Here is a 16,128-nt window from a genome sequence, read left to right on the forward strand (position 1 = left end):
GTGGATATTAGAGTGAAGTGCAAAGGCTAGTTGGGAGATTACTGTGTGTGTTTAAAATTAAAAGGTGCCATCATTGACTGAGTCATACAGTTAAATCCATCAATAGGATAATTTATTTAAAATAAGACAATGATAATCAAGACTCATCGTACAGTGAGACATGGAGCCTTAGAGACACTAAAGAAATATCCAAAAACATTTTTATTAATAATTCATGCCTTTGAGATAGTAATATAGGAATAACATCTTTTCGGAGTTCCAGGTACCTTGGTTAGGGTCCACTTACTTGCCACCATCCACAGAAAACCATTTGTTAGAACAAATTTGGCATCAGCTAGGAAGACAAGTAATGCATGTGTTCCCTAGCTTGTTATCACTTATACCAAAGATACTTTAGAACAACCAAAGATTCTAAATGTGTACAAGAAAAACAAAAAATGGATGCCATAAGTTATCTATTGTTTCTCACATTTTGCTTTTCGAAATAAAAATGGTATAGTTCTATTTTTTTGTCCAATAGTTTGCATTTCCTTTCATGCATCCTCCATCTTTTGAGAAATATAGGACATTTTGGCAGAGTCTGTGATTGTGGACATCCTAGTGGTCCTATAGAATTTGTTCGAGTTATTCACTAGAATTTCCTATCAAATTTAGTTGTCAACCAAATCAGGGGGGTTGTCCATCACATGGGTAAACAAGATAATAAAAAAGAGGGGGTTAATTCATAATCAAGATTAAGAGACCAAAAGATTAAGAGTGTGGGTAATCTGGGGGGGCTAAAGTAAATGAATTCAAAAAGGGGTCCATCCACACCCTTGTGAAAAAAAGAAACCATTAGACATTTTTCCTTTGTCCACCAATAGAAGAGGGGAGAGGCAACACCATTTTAGTGTTCTTGCTTCCTGCATAGCACGTTGTAAGGAATGTGCCCTCTCTACTATGCAAACACTATGCATCCTTGATGCCCTCCCCACCCTATTCTATTGGCAAAATAGGGGGAAAGACTTCATTATGATATGGGAGAGACCTTGTATCTCTAACATCCAAGCATGTTGAAGATCACTTGGATGGCCTCCCTACCACTAGATATGGGAGCGACCTTGTATCTCAAGTTGAGAAGCTTCACTAAAATATGGGAGAGACCTTGTATCTCATGGTTGCTCATATGCTTTACTCATGGCTGCCCACAATGCTAGATAGCCTCTCCCCCTATTTTGCTAGCAGAATATGGAAGGGAGGCCTTGATGAAAAAAAACAATGGCCTATTTGCTTAGCTCATGGATGCCCAAGATCATGGCTTCTTAGCTCAGGGATGGCTAGTTCATGCATGCACAAGCTCATCTATGCTTTAGCTCCAGGCTGCTTAGCTCATGGATCCCTAGCTCATGCATGTCCAAGTTTATCTATGATTTAGCTTATGGCTACTTCAGCTCATGGCTCATGGCTAAACAACCACAACAACAATACATGGGCAACCATAAGGTGATGCTAGAAAGCAATAAGAAACATTTGAGAGCATATAGAGCAACCATTAGCTAAAGTGTATAGGGCATTCATAAGGAGATGCTAGAAGGAATATGGAGTAGCAAAGAGCATATAGACCAGCCATGACATAAAGTAGCCCTTTCAGTGAACTTTAGTATGCTAAGTAGAATCTTCCTTGGTAGCTAGGTCAAAATACATTGTAGCTGGACTAGGATTGTGGAATAGCCAAGCTACAAGCTTGGGCATCCATGAGCTAAAGCATATAGGGCAAGTGATGTTAGAAACAAATATGTAGCATTTGAGAGCACATAGAGCAGCAATGAGTAGCCATTCTTGCTTTTCATGAGAGCACATAGAACACATGGAGTGTGCATAGAGAGTAGCATTTGAAAGAACATAGAGCAACCATTTTTTATTTCATGAAGGCCTCCCTATCATATTCCACTGGCAGAATAGGGGAAGGGGCTGCATTCAAAAGATTGTAGAGGCTACATTCCACTATCATTCTTAGTGTATCAGCCACATGGATATGTGCAAGTATATCCTTTTGTAGACATCTACAACTAGATGTAGACTGTTGTAACTTCCCATTGCTTCAAATGCTCCAACTGTAAAATCTTTACTTTCATAATTCTCTAGTTGCTATGCCAATAATTATTCCTAGCTTTACTTCAACCACTATATGCAGGTTGTCATTTTTGGGGGGAATGGGATAGAGGTCCTAGCTCCTTAGGAATTTCTCCTTTTGTAATTTCAATTTGGGTGGAATAGGGGGATTGTGCATTAGTTTTTTCTCACATTGTGGTTTCTCTTTGCTGTTCTTATGCTCCTATGTCAATACATGTTCTTGACTTTCTTGAATCTCTCTTTGTAGAGTGTTGGTTGGAATATTGGAAACTGAATTGTTTGTGGTATCAGCCCAAGGTCCAAGATCACTAGGTATTTCTCTTTTGTTCAGTTGCATTCTTTGATTCATTATTCACTCAATGGCTTGCTTTTCCTCAAAGTACAATAAAAAATGAATGGTGGCTGAGATCTAATATCCAATTTTCTTTTGTGTATGCTAGAAGTCATGACTAGGTCAAGAAAGAGAAAATCTCCAATAGGTGGATAGGTTGGTGGTAAGAAGAAAAAGACTACTAAAAAGAAAGAGCAAGCACCAACAACACCATCCCCCACATCTTCTGACACACAAGCCAAATCTCCAAATGCAGAGGAGGTTGAAGAGATGTCACTGGAGAAAGAGTATGCTAGCAAGAACGACAGTGGAAAGGCTAAGGGTGATATGAAAGGTGATGAATTTGTCCCTGAATCAATGGATAGTAATGTTGGAAGTGATTTCATTGAGTCCATAACTATCAATAGAGGAATGGTACCTCCTCGTATCCCTTTGTGCAGATTACTTATCAACCCTAAGGTGAGACAACTTAGGAATGACTTCTCCATTCTCAAGAGAGCATTTGAGATAGAGGAATATGTCCCCACAAAGGGGTCCTTTATTATTTCAGTTGGGATGTCTGATGGGACAACCAAAGAGGTGGATGATGAGATAAGAGCTTCATGGGATAAGCATTGGCATGCTGTGAATGATGAGATTGAGCATGAGCTTGTTGAGAGTTCACGCTCAACATCATGTGATCATGTGTGCATAGCACCATTACGTGATCATATGTGCATAGCACTAACCTTATAGAGTGCTATAAAGGAAAGGGTTAGCTCCCCTAACCCTAACCCTAAAAGGGTTTGTATATATTCTATTTTTTCAACTAATTCTAGTGTACAGTTAGTCATTTGTGGTGTGCTCTCTAGCTGTGCCCTCTCTCCTCATCTCCACTCTTCTCCTCTCCCCTCTTCATATTTTGTCATGGTATCAGAGCATGGTTCTGCCTTCCGTTGAGGCGCCATCCTTCTTGTGAGAGTGATTGAGAGATTGAGAGATTGAGTGTTCCATTCTCTTCCGTTGAGAGAAAATTCCGTCCATCGGAAGAAGATTTCCGTCATGTGTTCTTGAGAGATTTCCGTCATTTGAGAGAGTTTATTTGAGTGTGTCTTGAGTGGAGAGAAAAGAGAGTTTTCAGAGACTATTGAGATTTGTGAGAGTTTCTTGAAGAAGAGCCTCCTTCGAAGAACGCAGCTCCTGCAATACTTTGCATTGCATCTCCTACGGCTCTTCTATCGACCAACTCGCCATCTACGCAGCCACCGGCAACGACCAACGATCTCCTACGGCTCTTCTATCGACCAACTCGCCATCTACGCAGCCACCGGCGACGACCAACGCTTGAGGACCTAGCGGCCTCCTCAGCCTCAACGAAGCGACTCCTCCACGAAATCCATCTGCTTGACAACCTGATCAAATTGCAGCAGTAGCCGCCAGCTCCAACGACAGCTTCACCGAATTTGACGCCGTTCTTGGCCAAGAGCTCGGGAGTGACGCAGCCAAGAGCTCCGAGCATAGCCCATCGAGCGTGGATGACCTCCAACTCACGATTCTTGGCAAACGTCTCAGGGTCAGCAGAGAGGCCAGCCGTGTCCCAGCCGTAGTCACCCGGGAACTCGCCAGTGAGGTAAGACGGGGGAGATCCAGAGAATGGGCCAAGGTACAGTGGGCGGTCAGGGCCATACCAGATGCTGCCGGAGGGAGCGGCTTTCTTAGACGAAGTTTTCCTCATCGAGATGCGGGCATCACTGGAGCTGACCTTGCGAACGAGCTCATTGCTCAGCTTGAGTGAGGTTTGGCCGACCAAGGAGGAGGAGGACAGAGCTGCAAACTCCATCGCATCGACGACTTGAGGCTTTCAGCAAAGCGACGAACGACCGCTATCTACGAAGCTGCAACGAAGAAGAAGACGGAATCTTTGAGATTCCGTCAGAATCTCAAAGATTCCGATCGTCGTCATTGTGACACGTGGCATCTACCTTATCACCAACCCTATCCACCCAGGGTCACCACACACACAGGTGTGGTCAAGGATCAGCCACGTGGCATCCTTATCCACACTGCCACGTCACCGACTGCCACGTCAACTGCCACGTCACCGACTGCCACGTCACGTGCCACGTCATCAGTGACACGTCATCACTGCCACGTCATCACTGCCACGTCATCTGTGCCACGTCATCTGTGCCACGTCATTTGCCACGTCACTTGTGCCACATCATCTGTGCCACGTCATCAGTGCCACGTCATCAGTGACACCTCAGCACTGCCACCTCAGCACAGAGCTTCACTGGCACACCTCTTGCTAAGCACAGTGCCACATCATCACTGCATGTGACTCACAGTGACACATCATCATTGAGCACCATTTGCACTCCTTTTGCCCCTCCACCTAGATCAAGTCATATCTCTTGATCCAGGAAGAATTTGAGGGTGCTCCAAAAAGGAAAGTCGCTCGATTTTTCGTGCTCTACGCGCTCGTTACATCACGCGCACATTTCGGCGCAAGTTACACTCACATTTGAGCTTCGCCGACAAAACCACTTCCTTCACGCACATTTGCCTCTACATCGACGCATCTAACCCAGCACTTAAAAAGAACAAAGGAAAAGGAATTATTTGCTGCTCTTTCATCGATCGACGGTTGGTTTAGATCTAGATCAGAGTAGACTAGATCGCCATAGAGGGGACGCTTTGAATTCCCCAAGTTGCCAATCTAAGCCATGCCCGAAATTCCCGACTAGTACCTACTCGGAGTCAGTCCATACGCTCACATCCGATTTCACATCATTACATTACCTGAAATCTTACGTTCATCAGTTCAGTGAGCAGACTTCAGAGTTCAGAGGCATTGCAGATTGATTCAGTGGGCAGATAGCACTTGATTTCACACACACATGCCACCATTGTAAAGCCTATTTGGCTATCTCACGGCATCGTGCACATCATTTTTCAGCCTTGTAAAGCCTCTTGGCTATTCCCGGCATCATTGCCACAAGCCTTGTAATACAGGTCAGATCTTATTTATTGCAGTTCTATCTTCACCGACGGTACAGAGATTTCACTTGGCATCTTCAGTGTATTTGCAGTTGATTCATACAGAGTTTTCCAGGACACTTTTTGAGTACATTGTTTGCACCATGTCGACTAGCAACCTCAATCTGGAGGCATCTGCTAAGTTAGACAACTCCAATTACGGTACATGGAAATACCGAATGGAGACCATTCTTGTGCTTCAGGACAAATGGGAGTATGTCGATGGATCCATACCTAGACCATTGGCCGATCCAGCCACCAGTAGCTCTACTCCATCTGTTGTCACAGCACCAGCAACGGGATCTACATCGGGATCTACATCTACACAAACAGTTTCCGCACCAGTAGCAGATCCTGCCATTGCCCGAGCTCAAGCAGAATGGGATAAGAAAGACAAGTATGCCTATCACCTGATCAAGCAGAATGTGCAAGATGTCATGCTAGCACAGCTCAACACAGTCAAGACATCAAAAGAAGCATGGGATATGTTCGCAGCTCTCTACGAGTCCAAGAACACATCCAGGATTCTCACCTTGAGAAACCAGATCAACCAGAGTTTCCGCAACAGCAATGAAACCGGTCATGCTTATGTACTCCGCATCAAAGACTACAACAATCAACTTGCAGCAGCAGGAGAGACTATGAATCCCGCAGAAATGGTTCAAGTAATCCTGAATGGACTAGGAGAAGGATATGAGAATCTAGTCCAGAGTATTGCCATCCAACGCCAAATTCCAACACTTGAAGAACTTCAGTCAGTTCTACTTGGTGAAGAACTCAGGACTCAGGCCATTCAAGCACGTAAAGGTCATTCTAATGATCAGGCATTCACAGCTTCAGACAGAAGCAGAGGCAAAGGCAGAAACAGAGGTAGATCATATCAGAAAAGTGGTCAAAATCAAAGTCAGAATCAGCATCAGCATCAGCAGCATCCTCAGCAACATCAAAATCAGCAAAGAGGAAATCATTCCAACCGAGGAAGATTCCAAGGACGAGGGAATGCATCCACCAATGTGTCAAACATTCAATGCAACTATTGTCACAAGTTTGGACACTATGAAAGAGATTGCCGCAAGAAGCAGTATGACCAAGGCGGTCAATCCAGCAGTAATCGAGGGAATTCTCGAGGAAGAGGAAATCATCGTGGTGGACATTCTAGTCACAGTCATTTTGCAAATGAACATGGGAATATGTTTCTTGCAAGTGAGGAATTGCATCAGACTGATACAATGCACCAAGACACTGATTTCAATCCCAAAGAGGATTTCAGCTATCAAGTCGACCAAGTGGAACAGGATCCTTGGTACATCGACAGCGGTGCATCATCTCATATGACAAATCATCAGGAATGGTTCACAGAAATGAAGCCATTAGAAGGTCAAAAGAATGTCATCTATACAGCAGACAATACACCGAATCCGGTTCAAGGGACAGGTGTTATCCCTATGAATAATTTCACTGGTACAAAAGGATTAGTCAAAGATGTGCTCTATGTTCCGAAGCTCAGCAAGAACCTTTTGTCAGTAGGTCAAATGACGGAACACAACTACAAAGTCATCTTCGACGGTGATGAATGCACTATCAGAGACAAATCCAAAAGAGGTCAGCTAGTAGCAAAAGGTGTCAAGGAAGGACGCTTGTACAGGATGCTAGCTACAGTACCAGATAAGCATGCCATGTCAGCTCAAATGCAACAGATGCCACTATCTGCAAAATGGCATAAGAGATATGGTCATGTCAACTTCAAGTACTTGTTAGATCTAAGGAATCAAAATATGGCAATTGGGATTCCGAAGCTACAGTTTCTTGGAAAGGTTTGTGAAGCATGCTGCTTCGGCAAACAAAAGCGAACCAACTTTGTCAGAAGTACCTCTCGTGCACGAGGTATTCTTGATTTAATTCATACAGATGTATGGGGTTATGCCCAGACCCGCAGCATCAATGGTTCACTTTATTACTTGACCTTCATCGACGACTACAGCAGATATTGTTGGGTCTACTTTCTGAAAGAGAAATCTGAAGTGTTTGCCAGATTTCAAGAATTTAAGGCCATGGTAGAGAACCAAACAGGCAGAAAGATCAAGGTCATGAGATCAGACAGAGGAGGTGAATACATGTCTTCAGCCTTCATGAACTTTTGCAAAACTCACGGCATTCGAAGACAATTCACATGTGCAGATACTCCTCAGCAAAATGCAATAGCTGAAAGGAAGAATGGGACTTTAGCAGACAGTGCTAGAGCAATGCTTAGTGAAAAGCATCTTCCGAATCAGTATTGGGCAGAAGCAATAGCTACAGCTAACTACTTGCTTAATCGGCTTCCTACCGAACCGATACAAGGAATGACTCCTTATGAAGCATTCACTGGACACAAGCCACGCATTGGGCATCTCCGCATATTTGGTTGCATAGCATATGCCCACATACATGATGATCATCGCAGGAAATTGGATGCGAAGTCACGCAAATGCATCATGGTTGGCTACAGTGACGAGAGTAAAGCATACAAATTGTATGATCCCATCAACCGCAAAGTCATTATCTCCAGAGATGTAATCTTCGATGAGGAATCAGAATGGAAAACCTCACCTACACAGGAGATAGAAGCATCGACTTCACAGTCATCTACAGAACAGGTTGATGAAGAAGAGCAAGAATTGCCAGCAACACCCCAATCAGCGTCACAGCAGCTCAGACGGTCTACTAGGGAAAGCAGACCACCAGCCAGATTGACATATGCTCAGAAAGGCAAAGCAATTCAGGTGGAAACCACCAACTATGCTCTTATGACTACCATCATGGCTACAGAAGAGCCAGTGTACTTCGAAGACGCAGTAGATAAGCCCGAATGGCAAACTGCAATGAATGAGGAAATGGATGCTTTGTATAAAAATAACACTTGGGAATTATGCGACCTTCCACCAGGAAAGAAGGCCATAGCCAACAAATGGGTATACAAAGTGAAGTACAATCCAGATGGCAGTATTCAGAGATACAAAGCCAGATTAGTTGCAAAAGGATTTGCACAACAATATGGTCAAGATTATGATGAGACTTATGCTCCAGTAGCAAAGATGGATTCCATACGGTTCTTGATATCACTAGCGACACTCAGTAAATGGAATGTGTATCAGCTCGATGTCAAGAATGCATTTCTCAATGGTTATCTAAACTGTCTACATGCAACAACCAGCCGGTTATGTTGAACCAGGAAAAGAGAACCAGGTTTGCCATCTCAAGAAAAGTCTCTACGGCTTAAAGCAAGCACCCAGAAGTTGGTACAGCAGAATTGACAAGTATTTTGCTGATTTGGGATACATGAAGTCCAATGCAGATCATACTCTCTACTACAACGTTCAAGGGGAGGATATTACTATTGCACTTTTGTACGTAGATGATCTGATTGTGACAGGAAGCAAGGATAGCTTCATCAGAAAGCTAAAACAAGACTTATCTGCAGAGTTCGACATGAAAGATCTTGGACTTATGCACTATTGTCTTGGAATTGAGTTCTGGAGAGATTCAGATAGCACATTTATGAGTCAGCTCAAATATGTTGACAGTCTCCTGAAGAAGTTTCATATGGCAGATTGCAAGATTGCAGCCACTCCCATGGAACAGAGTTTGAAACTTACTAAAGATTCAGAAAAGCCTACAGTCAATGACAGATACTATAGGCAACTCATTGGATCTCTTATATATCTGACAATCACACGGCCAGATATTTGTTATGCAGTAAGCTCACTAGCACAGTTTATGGCAAATCCAAAACAGTCTCACTGGAATGCAGCCAAAAGAGTCTTGAGATACATCAGAGGTACAAGACAATTTGGGATAGAATACAGAGGAAGTCATCCACGGTTGCATGGATACTGTGATAGTGACTATGCTGGAGATCATGAGACCAGGAGATCGACACAGGGATATGCATTTTTCCTTAGTCAAGGTGCTATATCATGGTTGTCAAACAAACAGCCAACTGTTTCTTTGTCTTCGACTGAAGCAGAATATAGAGCACTCACTACAGGTGCATGTGAGGCTATATGGCTCAGAAGACTATTGTCAGAAACAGATTACTTTGATGAGTCAAAGCCAACAACAATATACTGTGATAATCAATCGGCTCAAGCATTGGCCAAAAATCCAGTATATCACTCCAGGACAAAGCACATTGATGTCAGAGAGCACTTCATCCGAGAAAGAGTGTTACTTGGTGACATCACACTGCAGCATTGTGATAGCAAAGAAAATGTTGCAGACATCTTTACCAAACCACTCGGTAAAGAGCTATTCGAGAAACACCGACTAGCTCTTGGTTTGATGCAGAGGAAAAACATTCCCATTAAAGGGGTGTGATGGAATGTAATGCTCAGTCCTTCTTCGATTCCCCAGAATCATCATCTTGAGGGAAGGCCTACTTCATGATGTTGATCTTGAGGGAAGGTGTTGAGAGTTCACGCTCAACATCATGTGATCATGTGTGCATAGCACCATTACGTGATCATATGTGCATAGCACTAACCTTATAGAGTGCTATAAAGGAAAGGGTTAGCTCCCCTAACCCTAACCCTAAAAGGGTTTGTATATATTCTATTTTTTCAACTAATTCTAGTGTACAGTTAGTCATTTGTGGTGTGCTCTCTAGCTGTGCCCTCTCTCCTCATCTCCACTCTTCTCCTCTCCCCTCTTCATATTTTGTCAGAGCTTCAACAAACTCTTGCATGGGAATTCCTATCTTGCAAGATGTTATATGTGTGGGAGGGAAACCATCGAACTACCTCATGGATGGAGAGCATTAGGGAGGTCTTTGTTAATAACAAGGCAAGGCATATCAGGATTCATGCACATATTATAGCTCCAAAGCTTGACAATGAGTTGAGGTTGATTGCAGCTTTACAAAGGTTTAACTTGTGAGTATCATCTTTCTTTCTTCCACTAGTTGTTTGAAGAACATATTTCTATTTTCTACTTTAATGCTAAAACAGATTCCATTGTCCAGATTGAATGAGGAGGCAATTGTCATAACAAATCTTAAAGATTACTTGTATCATACAAGTACACTTGTTAGTTGTGATGCACAAGTATTTCTAGAGGATTTCATGGAAGAAGAGAAGAAAAATATTGAGCTTGTATGGCAAAAGGAGATTGGTCAAGGAAGAAGGGTTTGGTATCCCCTCACACAGGCTATTCTTGGTCGCATGGTTTATGCTGTGAGTTCTTATAATTTCTACCTCATGCTTTCATTTTTTATGATTTGGCTTCATCACTTCCTCTATATAGTTTGAATTTATAGCTTTGCTGCATACTTGCTTTTGTAGGGCAAGTGGAAATCTGATTTTGAAGCAACTTGTAAGAAGCTACCTCTTGAAATGGATAAAGATGAAAGAATTGTTAAAATAGTTGGAATTAAAAGAACAGTCACTTAAACATACAGGAGAAAGGTGCACAAGGTGAGTTTGTGCATTTCCCTTTGTCTAGTATTACTATGCATTGCTTTCAAATGTCATGCTGAATTTCTTTGGTGTGGTTTTCACAGATTTTGTCAATAATAAATCCTACACATGGCAAAGATTGGTTTCACAAATTATGGTCCTTGCCATATGAAGACACAACCGCTAAAATTACACTAGACAAGTTGTATCAAGTGGCCATTGCTTCTTGTAGCAAGGCTAGGTAGCTTTCATTATTATCTTTACTTGGGTCTTATTTGAATTTGAAGAATAGTTATGGAATGCCAACAAGTGACCATGCCTTCATTGGGTGGCTTGCAAAGGAAGTTTTTATGGACCAGATTCTTGTCATAGGTTGTTGTCACAGGTTCCTCAGGCTTCCTTTGTTGGTGTTTCTTCTTTGGATTTGCCAGAGCATCCTACACTATGCAAATATTTTGAGGATATTGTGGCAAGACATCAGAGTGATTTGTATGAGCCTTTTGCATCCTTCATGTTTGTGGCTACTGTACTTGCAAAACAGGTTGACCTTGTGAATGCAAGTAGAAGAGTTGTTTTTAAGTAAGCATTCATCTTTCATTGCCTAATTCTTGAATTTCTATTTCATAGTGTTCTTATGCTTTCAACTATCTGGGTTTTGAATAGGTTTATTCTTTATTTGCGGGAAACAAAAAAGATACAGACCACTCCATCTATTTGCAAGGCATGGAAAGTGCTCAAGCCTCCCACATATTGCATGTACACACAAAGTCTTTCATGAGGACATGACTGCAAAAGGAACTATAAGGCTTTCAGAGTGGGAGAGAAAGCATTGTCCATGGTGGATAGAGATGAGTAGTGGAAAGTGTGTGGAGGAGGAGGCATTAATGCTAGAGTGGTATACTTTTCATGTTGGTTATTTATGTGCCTCTTGTTCTTAACTAGTTTTCTGTGATTGACTTGCTCCATGGGTTTCTTGATAAGGCATTCAAAAGGTCAATGTAAATTTGATTCTGGACCCTCTGGAGACATGGCCGAGGAGCAACATAAAAATCTAGAGGAGCAACAAAGATGTTGGTGAAGAAACAAAAGGAAAATATAGGGAATCTTGATCCTACAAAACCAAGGAGACGGAAGAATACTGACTTGGATGGAGATGGTAAGCTGAAACATATTTCTTAAAGTCTTCCAATTCCTTTTAGTCTAGTATTGTCATTTGATATGTATTATGTTTGTGAATACTCCGAAAGTTGATGACTCTAGGATCGTGAGAAAGCCTTTCTCCATTGAATTTATTTGTGTTCCAGTGTCTTTTTTGCCACACTGGAAATATCCCCTCATACCTAGGAGTTGGGCAAAGGTATGGGAGTTTGACTATATTAAATTGGGCAAAGAGATAATGCAATCACAACTTGTAGATGGATATCAAGAATTATGTGATTTTTTGCACTTCTACACCAACAAGGGAAGAAACTGAACTCTAAACAATGCACATGGAGTGTGGACTATTGCATTGTGGATCTTCCCATAGGGTATGCTACAGGTGGTGAAGGAGAGGTTCCACCTTGGAATGTTATGACAAAAGATCATATCTCCTCTTCCTTGGCCATTGCTAGCAGCTGTGGTGGATGATAATGGGTGGACTTTGGTTTTCTATTCTCCATCTACTCTGCCTACTGTGGAGCGCTATGTAGTAAGATTAAAAATGGAGGTGGCTTGCAGGTAAATTTATTTGTGTTGAACACTTCATGAAGTCTTGTGGGTTATAGGCTAGGGTCTGATTTTGGTATATTTTGATTTGTTTCAAGTAGATGGATAGTACAAAGCATGGAACCTCAAGGCATTTCAGACACACTTGGGATTGGTGTGAAGGTGAGTCTTTAGATGTATGTTTGCTTCTAATTCTATATCATAAATCACATAGAAATTGACTCATGCTTTTTTGAATAGTCTTATGTTTTCCATGCTATGGCTATGAGGAGGATAGGACAAAGACCCACATTTAACATGCAATCAGCAAAGGGTGTGGCCTCCATGATGAGAGGATGAGTTTAGATGGCAACTTGCTTCCACATTACTTGCCTTCAGTCCATCGTTCCAAAAGAGTTGGCAAGGGAGGTACATGGCGTGGTTTCTTGAGAAGAGTCCTGCATTCATACTTATGTTCTTGGAGATGTGTCCTCCAAATGGTTCCATTCTTGAGATGGGGGTAGGGACATGACTAGGATTGAGGGCTGCACTCCACTCTAGTCACCCTTGCTTGGCAATAGATAATGACCTAGAGATATGTAATGGACTACTTCCAGGAGTGGTGGATGCTATTTATGTAGGTGTGGGATCATCTACACAGTAGCATATGCTCATGGACATTGATGCTGAGGAGGAAGAAATCAATGTTGTTGTGCCATTGGACTAGCGAGAGTAAAAAATGTTGTTCTTTATTTTGAACGAATACCTTTCATTTACGCATGTAAGAGAGTTCTAGAGTTTTATTTTGAAGTGAATTGCCAACTTATGCAGAGAGTATGGCCATGCACATGGAAAGGAATGACAAATCATATAACTATGAGTTGAGGGAGAAGAGGAGATGATGGACTTTATTTGTGGATGACTCCATCAATGAGAATTAGTTTATGGTTATACTTTATGGTCTACTATACATTGGTGCTATCTCACATACACAATATTTATTTTTGGCTGTCATTTTGATTCTCAAATTTTGTGACATTATGCGTATGAGATGATAGTTTGGAAAACTTTTTTTAGGTGCACTCTAGTTTATTAATGCGCAAGTAAAATCTAAATTGAGGTACAAATTGTTTTGGCTTTTGGAAACAATCTTGAGCTTCTATTTTGTTGGTTGGCATTATTTAATGTAAGATTCTATGATATGCATTCCTTTTCCTTCATACGTTGTCACTCTTACTTGTTATATTACTTGCATCTGGTAAACTTGTTGCATGTGGTTTGTAAAATATCACTTGGCAGCTTACATATAGATGAGCAAGTTGAAGTGCACACGTAGATTTATTGGTCGGATTGGTTCATTGAAATTCAAAATGTAAATGACGCTTGTGGGTTATAATTTTTAGTGTGTAATCCTAGATTCATGATCTGGATTTAATGTTTTTTCGGTTAGGAATATACTAGGCAAAACCCCACATCTAGTAAAAGTTTTGTGCAATATGTTCAAACCTTGTTCATGGATGGAATCACATACATGAGAGGCCAACTTAGTTGAATTTGGGTGTGAGGAAAATAGAGAAAAAAAATAATGAATTTAAACATATGAATGTTTTGAAAGATAATGTATCATTCTAGTGGGGTTGCAAATGACCTTGGCTTGTTTTAACATTTTCTTTAAATACTATACATGGAAAGTTTGTATTGTTAAAATTGAATAATATAGTTGGTATTTAACATATGCCACCGTAATAGTGTTCCATCATGATTCCTGGAATGAATATGCATAGGAACATGTTGCAAAAAGGCTCGCTCAGACTTCTTCACTCATGGTTTTCCACTTGAATACATGTAAAACCCTATAAAAGGCAAAAGTTTGACTTTTGTCTTTAGTTTTTGTTTGCAAACTTTGGTAGAATACAAGCTCTCCTTTTTCTCATGAGTCGTGTCTTGTTTCCTTCATGCCCCTACCTCTTGTGAATGTCACTCACCTACCTTCATGTTATCTTGCCTCTTGACTTCCCCCTCTGCTTCCCCTTCCCTCTTTCCCTCTCCTCCCCCTCCCTTCTTCCCCTTCTTCTCTTGTGGATTCACAATTGCAAATTGCAACAACTCTTGTAGCCTCTTGCATGACACTTGCAACCACTTTCATGACACTTGTGGATTGTTCATTCTTCCATTTCTCTCACAATTAGTAGCTTGGAGTAGAAGACTTCATCGGCATTCTTCCAAGGTCCCCACAACATGTGAGTCACCACCAGAGACTACACGGCTTAGTTGTTTAGCCATCTTGCATAACTATAAATGTTGTGATTTTGAATTTAAATGTCCCCTTTGTACATGTATATGTAGTAATTATACTAGATAATTGTTGCTAGAATCCCATTCTATCCCATCAATGGCTTATAATTCTGCCAAGTTAAAAATTTCCCTTCCATTAATGAACCTACTAGATTATGCATTTATAAAGCTACTCCCTAGGATTATTGAGAATATAAATTGCACCATTGGTACTACATATGGAATATATGGGACCTTATCGCCTTATCCTCTTACTTGTACATACCTGCTTTGGGTTTAGTCCACTATGACATATGTGGAGTATTGTGGATGATGATGTATACATTCTATAGTAACTCTATGTGTCATGTTACCACTCATATTCTCTCTCTCTCTCTCTCTCTCTCCCTCCCTTGTACTTCAACATAGATAGCATATGTCATGCCATAGAGCTCCAATTTTCTCAATTTTCAGTCCTTTGCCTTGGTATCCTATGACCCAAGATGCCGCTAGATATAACTGCATGTATAAAGAAGATGTTCCTAATGTCATTAGAATTGGAAAGACTTGGATTACATATATCATGCGTTAAGCTCCAATTTCTCAATTTACACTCCTTTGCATTGATATTAAATGAACCAAGATGCACCTTCATTCTAGTTTTATGTCTAAAGCATACTGAATATTGTGAAGAGAGTGGGAGAGAAGTAAGGAGTCTCACTTGCAGCTTTCTCACATACAAAATGGGGGAATACATACAAAGGTGGAGGTTGAAAATAGTTTTCCTCTTCTTAGTTGTGAAAGCCAAAAGAACTCTCTCTCTTTGTAAAAAAGGAATAGATGAACCCTATATGTGGGTCTCAAACCAAACTCAGCTAACCTAGGTGGCATATTAACTGAGCCACTAACTAGAGTACATAAAGATAGTTGTCATCCAGCTATTTCTCATGGGCGGTGTACCAACCGCATCTGCAGCTAACAAGTCCGTGACATAAATGCACAACAGTCACCCTGGCATATCACGAGTGGAGCTCGATATCTCAACACTCACACCCTCATAGGGTGAGTTACTTGGAGCCCTTCTCTCAGCAATAACCTAGCCATCCACCCACCACCCATTTGCCATCAACAATCCTGTTACATCGAGAAGGATTTGGAGAGTGTTTAGGTGACCATCTCTTCCTTCCTTTGGATTTCCATCAAAGTTTTCCATCTGTCAAGTTTTCCCCTCCCCTCCACCCCCCCCCCCCTACACCACCACCCCCTCCATTCCCT

The 16,128-nt window shown here is 41.5% G+C and overlaps 1 protein-coding gene across 1 annotated transcript; it reads right to left on the minus strand.

Moving 5' to 3' along the window:
• Window positions 1–3,719: 3,719 nt before the first annotated feature.
• LOC147886743 (chlorophyll a-b binding protein, chloroplastic-like) lies at window positions 3,720–4,262 on the minus strand. The gene has a single exon (XM_087395313.1). The coding sequence runs from the start codon at window positions 4,260–4,262 to the stop codon at window positions 3,720–3,722; it is 543 nt and encodes a 180-aa protein (XP_087251439.1).
• Window positions 4,263–16,128: the final 11,866 nt, after the last annotated feature.

Source organism: Dipteris shenzhenensis, chromosome 24 (genome assembly GCF_047967505.1).
Source record: "Dipteris shenzhenensis isolate YYH24624 ecotype China chromosome 24, Dip_SZ_1.0, whole genome shotgun sequence".
Classification (NCBI taxonomy): domain Eukaryota; kingdom Viridiplantae; phylum Streptophyta; class Polypodiopsida; order Gleicheniales; family Dipteridaceae; genus Dipteris; species Dipteris shenzhenensis.